This window comes from Cervus elaphus, chromosome 13 (genome assembly GCF_910594005.1).
Source record: "Cervus elaphus chromosome 13, mCerEla1.1, whole genome shotgun sequence".
NCBI lineage: Eukaryota > Metazoa > Chordata > Mammalia > Artiodactyla > Cervidae > Cervus > Cervus elaphus.
In genome coordinates this window covers 58,839,484-58,850,608 of record NC_057827.1, presented here as the reverse complement: position 1 = coordinate 58,850,608, position 11,125 = coordinate 58,839,484, and the positions used below count along the sequence as shown (strand labels likewise).

The 11,125-nt window shown below is 40.5% G+C and overlaps 1 protein-coding gene across 2 annotated transcripts in view; it reads left to right on the top strand.

Moving 5' to 3' along the window:
- The first annotated feature begins 1,949 nt into the window (after positions 1 to 1,949).
- Positions 1,950 to 11,125, top strand: part of TRIP11 (thyroid hormone receptor interactor 11) — a 69,194-nt gene continuing 60,018 nt past the window's right edge. The window contains exons 1-2 of one of the 2 annotated variants that reach the window (XM_043922324.1): positions 1,950 to 2,524; positions 6,511 to 6,569. In XM_043922324.1, the coding sequence (XP_043778259.1) occupies positions 2,386 to 2,524; positions 6,511 to 6,569 (198 nt within the window). In that variant the 5' untranslated portion in view covers positions 1,950 to 2,385. Of the gene's footprint in view, positions 2,525 to 6,507; positions 6,570 to 11,125 lie in introns of both variants that reach the window. The other variant, XM_043922323.1, reaches the window with a different exon arrangement.

The window sequence follows — 11,125 nt, the reverse complement described above, 5'->3', positions numbered from 1 at the left end:
TCTGCTCCAGCCATCCTTGCCTTTTTGCTAATCCTCTAACCTGGCAAGACTTCTCCCGCCTCAGGACCTTTGCATCAGCTGTTTCTTTTGCCTGGACTGCTCTTTCCCAGATACCTGTCTCACTCTCTTACTTCCTTCAAGTCTCTGTTCAAATATCACCTTGCCAGTGAGGCCTGACCACCTTCGACGACATTTACAAGCGCACTCTCTCCCCTACATCCCTTCCATACCATTCTTACCCTGTTTAATATTGTTATTTCCCCCACAGCAGTCATCATCATGTAATACTTAATACATTTTCTCATCAGTTCCTTCCCAGTAGAATGCAAGCTCCATGAGATCAGCGACTTTGTGTTTTTTCTCCTGCTGTATCCCCAGTGCTCAGAATAATTTATTGTTGTTCAGTCATTCAGTCGTGTCCAACTCTTTGCGACCCCATGGAGTATAGCAAGCCAGGCTCCTCTGTCTTCTACTATCATCTGGAGTTTGCTGAAATTCATGTCCATGGAGTCAGTGATGCTATTAACCAATTCATCATCTACCTATGAATAACTTGCAGGTCACCTTTATGTCATACTTTCAAAACTTTAGACTTAAAATAGAACTCACCATGTACAGGCACTGTTCCAAGCACTTGAAAATCAAAGATCTAGGCAGTCAGACCCCAGTGTCTGCACATCTAACACCTGGGCAATGATGCCCTTTAAAAAATATATACAGAAAACATTTAATAAACACTTCTAGTACAAGATACAAATTTTATTCTAAAAGCATTCAGATTTCAGGGAGGGCTACTATTCCTTGGACATGAACTTGGCAAACTCTGGGAGGTGGTGAGGGACAGGGAAGCCTGACATGCTGCATGCAGTCCATGGGGTTGCAATAAAGTCAGATATGACTCAGTGACCGAATAACAACACTATTCCTTGGTGCCATCATATTTCAAACACTGGAGGCATTTCCAATGTTCCATTCACAAATAATGAAATCTCCGTTGTCCCCCGCTGTGAATAAAATCAAGGAGAAAGGTGCCAGTATATTAGGTTCTATGCTTAAAAGACCTGCAGACCTATCCTATTCTTTTCAAAGTCAAAAATGTGGCCGTCTCTCTGGCCAGGTAGTGTGGGTTCACGTAGCACTGCAGTAAATGCCTATAAGTCACGTGACCTTTTTCCTCTAGGGAGGAAAGCAACCAAGTCAGGACACAGGTGTGTGCACCAACTCTGTAACTGAGGACCCTGGGAGGGGTGGGCCCTTGCAGGGCGAGTGTCACAGTACCGAACGAGAGCGTTCACATTAGAAGAGCATTTCTTCTGCATAAAGTGGCCCTGCTGTCCTCTGCAGAGTTATTTTGAAACGGGTAGTCTGTATTTTTAACTTCATAGGTTACAAAGCTGGACAGGCAGCAGAGAAAATTTCCACTATGAAGGTAATCAACACAAGTATGTTTGCTGCCTGGACACTTGAATTTGCAACCCATCCTTTCTGTGTAACTTTGGTTCCTACCATAGTCCCCAGTACACAGCGGCCCTTGTCAGGGTGTAGAATAATCTCGTCACAGTACACGTGTGATAAGTTATGTAAAATCCACTTCTGATCCGGTGGAGGGTCCCCGCCCAGTCTCCTCGCACCGCTGCCTTCGCGAGGGTAATCAGAATTAATACACTCGGGTTTCCTCAAGAATAAGAGTCCATAGGGCTTCCAGGCTACACCGACTTCGGGGGGCACCCACTGAGGGTCGGCTCTGCCTGAAACCCAGCTGCAGCTGGCGAGAGCGCCGCGTCGCCGCGGGTACCGGTCGGTATTCCACCTGCGGCCAAAGCGGGCGGGCTACGTGGAAGTTGACCTTGCCCTGGGGCTGGAGGCTGCGGCCACCGCGGCCGCACTCGGTCCTCCGCGATCCCATGTTCCCCTGCACCCAGGACACGTCCGGCGGCTCTGCAGGGCCTTTCTACCCTATCACGGCGCCTCTCTATGATCCATAGACGCGTTCCTAGTGGGTGTCATGGCGGCCGGCGTCGAGTTGGCAGGAGTTGCCCACGGAATTGGGGAAAGTCACTAAAGCAGCAGCAGAAGTGGCCTAATCCGGATGGTGGGAAGTCGTGAGAATGAGTGGAAGCCCACGGGGGTGACTGTGTCATTGGAGGCAGGCCCCTGGTAAAGTCTGAGGCCAGGCCTTTGCGTTTCTAATCAGAGCCCGGCGGTTGGTGGGAGCCCTCGAAACCGGCGTGGACTGGAACCATTCCCTCTGTCGTGTTATCGATTCCTGAGTGTTGTGATTTGGACAGTCCTGCGGAAGCAGCGGTTTGAGGACATTTGGCAGAGTAGTCCGACGACGCTGGCCGCTTTTCTCGGAGCAGAGCGGACCTTCTCTAACCCGCAGCGATGTCGTCCTGGCTTGGGGGCCTCGGCTCCGGCTTGGGCCAGTCCCTGGGTCAGGTCGGGGGCAGCCTGGCTTCCCTCACTGGCCAGATTTCAAACTTTACGAAGGATATGCTGATGGAGGGCACGGAGGAAGTGGAAGGTAACAGCTGGGGCGATGGAGGGAGGGGTTTATTGGGACCCTGGGAGCGTCCGTTTGGTCCCCAAGTCCATCTGTCATGAGACGCAGACAGGTCTAGAGAAGTGTCCTAGAAGTGTCCGCCCTTTTTTCTTTACATTTCTCCTTTTGCCTCTTAAGTGATTTTCTCTAATGAGAGACCTCTAGGGTTGGGGGAAAGAGTTAGGGTGTTTCTCTTTTGAGTACCGGGGATAGCTCACAGCAGAGTGAAACCGCCCTTATATCGCGTAGAGTTTATTTTTCTTTGGTTCATCCACATCCACCGCTTACTTTGGCCTTAACTTGGAGGCGGAACTGATTTTGATCCTCTTCCTTTATATCGACATAGTTTAAAGAATTATTTGTATTATGACACGTAGTCACTTTTTTTGGCGGGAGGGGGTTTCTTCGATTTTCGTAGCTTAATATTTAGTGGCTCTTACCCTTTCTCACTTAAATATATGTTAGTGAAACGTGGGTATGGTTTTCCTATTATATTTTTGCTTATTCTGATGGCACATTACAGCGTCTCAGCTGAGAGTGTATTTTCATGCCTAATTGCCTAATGCCTCCCATATGCTCAGGAGAGCAAGGAAGGTAATCCTGTTCTTCGGGTCCCTTTAGCAACCTTCACTCATTTTTGAAGTCCTCATTTTGTTTTACTAATGAGTAGTGACCAGGAGTTACATGGTAATCGATGATTAAGTTAATTGCTGTTTTGATTTCTTGATACTTCTTTCATCAAGTAGTATTTAGATCAAAAGAATTCTTTAATTTCAATCTACGTCTGCCTCCAGAGAGGGTGGTCTTTTGGATGAGAGCAGTTCCTTTGCTAGTTTTGTTTGTTGTAAATAAATTAGCATTCTGGTTTTATTTTTTAATACTGATTTAATTGAGTATGCATGTTTATTTGGTTGAAGTAGAGAAAGATATTTTGATTTAGAAAGATAGTATCTATATTTAGGATTTCTGTGAGGTCTAAGAAGGGAAGAAGATTGGGTAGCTGCTATTAAATGATAGTTGGTACCATTTAACTGCTTGGGGTACCCCTGGGGTGGGGGGTACATCAGGTGGGACGGGTTGGGGTGGGAGTTAAAGGGATTCTTCCTGTGTTCAGGAAATGATCATGTGACATTGAGGGCTGTCAGAAGCAGAAAAGGGCTGGCTAACCTGGGGAATGCCTAGTCTCTCCTTGTTTCCTAGATAGGGGAAAACAGGTGACTATTTCTTTGACCCTAAGCCAGAACGTGCGCACTTACCCCTCCAACTTGGATGTCCTACAGGCTTAAGGTGGGATTCATTTTGTTTTTCCCACCAAATGTGCTCCCGTATTCTCACTTTTAATAGTTTCACCATCTACCCATTCTCCTAAACTTAGAAATCTTTGTCACATTGTTTTGCCTCTTTTTTCTCCTACTTTGAATTGGTCACCTAATCTTGTTCATCTGGTGCCTGAAGTGTTTCTTATATTTGTCCTTTCCTTTATTATTCCTCCTTCTTTAGTTCCCATCCCCGTTTTCGCTCCCACCCATTATTTCTCTTTCATGTCCTGTCACTTGTTTCTTCCTCCTTTATTCCGTATTCTGTTGTGTTACCAGTTACTTTTCTAAAAACAAATGTGCTTTAAAAATCTCTTGACTCTACCTACGGGATAAAACTCAAACGTCTTAACTTGGGGAGCCCAAAAACCTATCCTATCTGGGTTCAACCTACCTCTTTCAATCTTATCTCTTGTTCCCTCCCCCTTCTCTCTCAATAGCCACATAGATGTACATTCATATACACAAGCATGCTTGCACCCAGGGCTTCTGTACAGGGAACTTGGTGAGGTGCTGACAGAACTCCAAGCCCTGCATGGAAAGCCCTTCCTTTTTACCTCGTCCTCTACCCTCTTTGGGGCTTCCCTGGTGGCTCAGACGGTGAATCGTCTGCCTACAATGCGGGAGACCCGGGTTCGATCCCTGTGTCGGGAAGATCCCCTGGAGAAGGAAATGGCAACCCACTCCAGTATTCTTGCCTGGAAAATCCCATGGACTGAGGGTCCTGGTAGGCTACAGTTCATGGGGTTGCAAAGAGTCTGACACGACTGAGCGACTTCACTTTCACTTTTCACTTTCTACCCCTCTTTGCCTGGAAAACAATTTTTCTTGCACGACCCTGCTGACATGTCAGGTACCTGGTGAAACCGTTCTCAGTCCGTGGCAGGTTGAGTCGCTTGTGTCTAACAGAACTTTGTGGATCTCTCTCTGACAGCTCTATTTTATTTATCCTTGTATTACTAGTATGTGTGGTACCTTCCTTGATGCACAGTACGTGCTTAGTAAAAATTTTGCTAAGTGATTAAAAATCTGCTTTTATTGTTTTCTCTTTGTATTAAAATAGGACTTGCTTAACATCCAGTTTATTGATTTTATAAATCATTTAAAAATAGGGTCAGAATGCAGTTCATTTATTCATTCAACAAATGTTTATTGAGTGTCTACCCTGTGCCGACAATGAACAAGATAACAGTTTAGAATAGCACTATTGATACAACTTGAAAATTATCTATAGTTACAATATCAGGAAGTTGCTATTCTATCAAGCACTATACTAATTTAGGAGCTTGGACTTGGACTTTTAAATCAGACATGGATTGAAATTCCACATCCATGGGTTACAGATTGTGGGGTCTTCAGCAAATTATTAAATACTTATTATTTAAAAAGCAAAGTTTTCTTATCTGTTAAAAAGAGATACCTATCATGAATTTGGGAGGATTAAATGAAATCATGAATGTAACATGCCTAACCTAACACTGGGCCTAGCAAATAGTAAGCATTAATAAATGATGGTTGTTATTTTTGTTTTCCCTCATTGAGGAAAACTTTTTTGGTCTGCATAACATCTCCACCTTATCCTTAAAAAGGCCATGTTCTGGGGAGAGGGATATGGAGGGAGGTCTTCATGACCTTGTTTTTCTTTAATCTCTCTTTGAAACAGTTGCGGCTTCTAACAGTGACCTTCCTAAACAGATTAGATTATAATTTGTTCTCTTCTGAGTAGCAATTAGACAGTCTTGTCAGAGTTTCAAGCAATTTGTATAAACAACCACACAAGCATCCCCACCTAGTGATTTTCAAAACAAGAAGAGCGAGTTTGTCATTATTATTTATTGGATGCCACTTGTATTTTCTTTTGATTTAAACTATAATTCAGAGAAGTTATTTTTATAGTATTAAAGGGCTGAGAGTAATGAAAAATATTAATGCTTAGAAATCTAACTGTGTGGAGGTTGATTATCTGGCAGCATCAACGGCCATTTTGGTCCTCTAACTTTCCTTGTAAATGCAAATGTACAAAACAAGGCTGAGTTCATGCTCATTTTCAATAACTTGTGTCCATGTTACTTGAAATAAGTGTTCTTTTACTGCATTTTTATTCTTTGTTTAAGAGGTCACTGATTTTTTTGGTAGTATTGGAAGCAGAAAAAGTAAGACCTTAAACCCCAGTTGCATAAGAAGTTAGAAATATGTCATTGGGAATTCCCTTGGCAGTCCAGTGGTTAGGACTTGATGCTTTCATTGCTGAGGGCCCAAATTAAATCCTTGGTTGGGGAACTAAGACCCCACTGTGTGGCCAAAAAAAAAAAAAAAAAAAATTTTTTTTCATCCTATTTGCATACCTTTCATCAAAAATTATACTAAACAAACAGATTAATTTTCCATTACAAAATTTTAATGAATACTTCCAAGGGGTAAAGGTAGATGCTCTTGAATATAGAAGATAGGCAAAGTGACTTATATGACAGTAGACATCTGTAACAGTAGAGAGTAGTGATAACAATCAAATGATGTTTGTCTTCTGAATCTGTCCTCAGATCAGCATACCATTCTGTTTAAAGCTCAGTGAAATTTATTTTCCTAAAGATGCCTGTTTACTTCACATGATGTTGACCATATATTCAGTATATACCATTTCTTTTGTAGCAGATTTACCTAATGCTAGGAGAAAGGAAGTTGAAGCCATTCATACAATCTTAAGATCAGAGGTAAGGAAACTTAAAGATTTAGATTTTTCTTTTTTGAAATCATGAGTTATTCACACTTTATTTCAGTCCTCTCTTTTTAATGCACTTTTCCTCTTTCTCTTTATCTTAGTTTTCTTCTCTTTTTTGAAGCTCTGTCATGTTCCTTTGATGAAGATATAGTTACTTGTTACTGTTCTTTTCTGTTAAATATTCCCACCTCTGCTTCTGAATGGTGGAAGAAGGAAATCTGGCAAATATAGAAACAATAGTGGCAACAATTTACCATTTCAAGGATTTACAATGTTTTAATAGTGTGCTAAAACTGCAGTTGTACATTTAAGTGTAATGTGAAGAATGCATTTCTGTTTAATGTAGAGTTTTTAATTCCCTAACATTAAAAAGGTGTGATATTTGTATGCAGAGAATGTAGAATGTAAGAATAGCAAATTAATTTTACCATTTTTTTTCGTTATTAGTCAGTGCCTTGTGGTAACTAGCTCTGGTCATTGTACTTAATAGGGATGACGAAAACTTGAAAAGAGTTCAAAGGTAAGCCATAAAAAAAAAAAATGAAAGGTTTTAAAATGGCATCTATTGTAAAGTACTAAAGACATCTAACCATTGGGTTGGCCAGAAAGTTTTTTAGATGTTATGGAAAGCCCTGAACGAACTTTTTGGCCAGTGCAAGATTTAGCCTTTGGATAAGAATGGTGAGGGAAGATGTAATAGTATTTCGGCAAACAACATTCTTAGAGGACTGTGGTAAGCATGTTTTCCCTTGTTAAGCCCATAAAAAAAGAAAATGAAATTTAAATGTAAGAAAATACTTCTGAAAACAAGCATCATTGAACTCTGGTCTATATTACCAAGGGTTTCCCCAATGACCCAGCAGGTAAAGAATCCACGTGCAATGCAGGAGACACAGGAAATGCGGGTTCGATCCCTGTATATCAGGGATACCCAGGGAGGATATTGGATCCTCCAGTATCCCCTGGAGGAGGAAATGGCAACCACTGTAGTATTCTTGCGTGAAAAACCCCATGGACAGAGGAGCCTGGTCCGCTACAGTCCAGTGGGTCACAAAGAGTTGGACATGACTGAGCAACTGAGCACACACACGTTAGATTACCAACGTAAGATTGTAAATTTGAAAGTGGAAGGATCTCTCAAGAGGGACTACTGAAGTTTTCTGCCTCAGAGTGTGTGTGTGTGTGTGTGTGTGTGTGTGTGTGTGCATGCGTGTGTGCGTGTGTGCGTGCGCTCAGTCATGTCCAACTCTGTGTTGAACCCATGGACTGTAGTCCGCTAGACTCCTCTGTCCATGGAGTTTTTCACTGGAGCAGATTGACATTTCCTGCTCTAGGGGATCTTCCTGACCCAGGGATCGAACCTACATCTCTTGTGTCTCCTGCATTGGCAGGTGGATTCTTTACCACCACACCACTTGGGAAGCCCTATTCTGCCTCAGTAGAAGGTGGCAGTTTGGTGGCCCTTAAGAGACCTTAGCTGTAATTACCTCGTTAGTAGATGTTTTTGTGACAGATGAACTTAATAGCTTCTTTCTTTGTAAGACTGAGATAGGAAATAGTTCCTATAGTCTCTAAAGAAATCCTTGAGAGAGTACTCACCGTGGGCTTTCCCAGAAAAATTAGATGGCAGAGATGTGTGCAGTGGCATTAGTTAAGCTACATTTGCCAGTATATGTTTGGAGTGGGGAATGGGGGTAGTAAATGGATTAACCTGCTGAATGAATGACTGCTCTGTATTGAACTTAAGGCGGAAGATTGAAATGTTCTGTCCCTCTGTTGATTTCAACTCTAGTCTCTATCCTAGTGTTGTCCTTGGACAGTAGCAGGTATGATTCTAGTGTTCACAAGTATTTATTTTTGGTATAACATATCCCTAAGTGATAGCCAAATTCCTTGTTTGGTGCTTATTCAGAGTACTGTGAGCTTACTCGAATACTAGAGGATAACAGACTGTTGAACTTCTCAAGAGCTTTATTTTCCAAGGTGATTTTGACTATACGTAATTCCTGCCTTCTCTCAGCACATAAACACTTCATAAAGGTAACACCTTCTATGACTGTAAAAAGAAGGTGAACATATGATTAAAACCAGTAGGAAATTAAAACCAATAGAAAATTCTGTTTATTTAGAAAGCTTCAGTATAGACAGAGGGCAGTATATTTTCTAGAGGAAATTAGATTTGCTTACAGATGTTAATATTTGACATTGATTAAATTAGTTAGGCTTCCTGAGTTCCAAGTAATAGCAACCAACCTAAGCTAATTTAACCATCTTTGCCAAGAAAAATAGTCTTACCATTTACCATATGGATCCAATGGACTCTTAATTTTCCTGTTAAATTATTTTATAAATAATTTACAGAAAAATAAAGTGATAGTGAAATTTACAGAAGAATAAAGTGATAATGAAAAACTTCATCAGAAATTTCAGTGAGCACTTACAACAATTTAAATTTTTATTCCCTATGTTTCTGCCTTTAAAAACGTGTGTGTGTGTGTGTGTTTACACACATATGCATACATATGGTTTCCCAGGTAGCTCAGTGGTAAAGAATCCTCCTGCCAATGCAGGAGCTTCAAGAGATGCAGGTTTGATCCCTGGGTAGGGAATATCCCCTGGAGGAGGAAATGGCAACCCACTCCAGTATGCCTGCCAGGATAATCCCATGGACAGAGGAGCCTGGTGGGTTACATCCATGGGGTTGCAAAGACTCAGACGCAACTCAAGTGACTGAGCATGCATGCATATAAACTTATATATGTTTATTAACTTACATATGTTTATTAACTTTTTTAGTGAACTGGACTGTTTCTTGTAAATACTGACTCCAGATTTCAGTTACATCTCTGATAGATTTAGATCTTCTAGTTCTTTTTCCTGACGTAGGTCATTTAAACCAATACTTATGAAAACTTTGATGATATATGATTTTGTTAAAAACATGACTGCTACATAAATACAAAGTGCTTTAATTGTTAAATTTATAAATACCGATTAGAGTTATCAATCCACTGAGTTTTTTCATTTTTGTCATTTGTTTCCTCCTGGTCACCTATGTATACATGTGTCTTCAGCATTTGTCCACATAGGGACTGTATCAAGTAACTGTTGGTATATAAATATCATAATGAAATAATACTGTTATATGTCCATTTAACAAAATGGGATGGATGGCTCAGGTTTTTTTCACAAAATATTGTGAGATAAAATCTTATTGAATGATTATTTCATGAGAACACCGTATTTCCTTTTTGTTCTTGGAAATAGATTGTTCATTCCTCAGTTCTGAGTTTAAGAAATTCATGTAGGATATTGTTTTTCAAAGACTTGTCTGAGATTTTGCTTCTACAATCATTTTCACCATAACCATTAAACTCCAGAGTGCTGTTTCTGTCTCTCAGCATTTATGTTCTTAGTTGTCTAATTGTGGGATATTTTCCTCAGTTTTCTTCTCTGTTGAAAAGTGAGAATGAATTTCCAACTATGTGAAATGAAAGTGGAAAAAAAAAACCCCAAAACACCCAAAACAAAAAAACACTGCAAAGATAGTGTCTCCATTGGTTTTTCCTTTTTAAAAGATGATGTAGTACTTGGTTATTTCACTGTTATTTTATCATTCTCCTAGATGATTCCATCAGTCTCCATTTTCTCTTTTTTTAACATAGTTGTAAACAATTGATGAGTAATGATTAGTTCTTGTTGTTTAGTCGCTAAGTCATGTCTGACTCTTTTGCATCCCCATGGGCTGTAGTCTACCAGGCTTCTCTGTCCATGGGATTTCCCAGGCAAGAATATTGGAGTGGGTGGCCGTTTCCTTCTCCACATCTTTCCGATTCAGGGATCGAACTCACGCCTCCTGCTTTGTAGGTGGATTCTTTACCACTGAACCACCTGGGAAACCCTGATAGGATGATAATAATAGCAAAATGTTTCAAGGTACAGAAAAAACAAGATCATTATGACCTTGTGATTATTCTTAGATTTATAAGGGTGCCCAGTGTACCCCTATGGTAATTACAAAATAGAATCTTTTTGTTTGTTTGTTTTCTAAGTATATTGTTTTCTTTTTTTTGGAAGCTACTAAGAAAGAATGTTATAAATATCAGACCTTAGGACTGCTCAAAAAACGAAACTCAAAAACTAGAATTGGTTTTAGTAGACCTTGATAATATAAGAAGGCTTAAGCATAATGGGATAATTAAGGATAGAAGTATGAATCTTATGGATTCCAAGGGCAGAAATTTTAGCCAGTCTTTTAGGAAATGGCTTCAACCAGAACTGAACGCCATCAAGAATCTTTCTCATTTTTATTCCTCTCTCTTCCTAAGTGAACAATGCAAAGAAATAGAGTAAAACAGTAGAATGGGAAAGACTAGAGATTGCTTCAAGAAAATCAGAGATACCAAGGGAACATTTCATGGAAAGATGGGCACAATAAAGGACAGAAACAGTATGGACCTAACAGAAGGAGAAGATATTAAGAAGAGGTGGCAAGAATACATAAAGGAACTCTACATAAAAGATCTTAATAACCCAGATAACCATGAT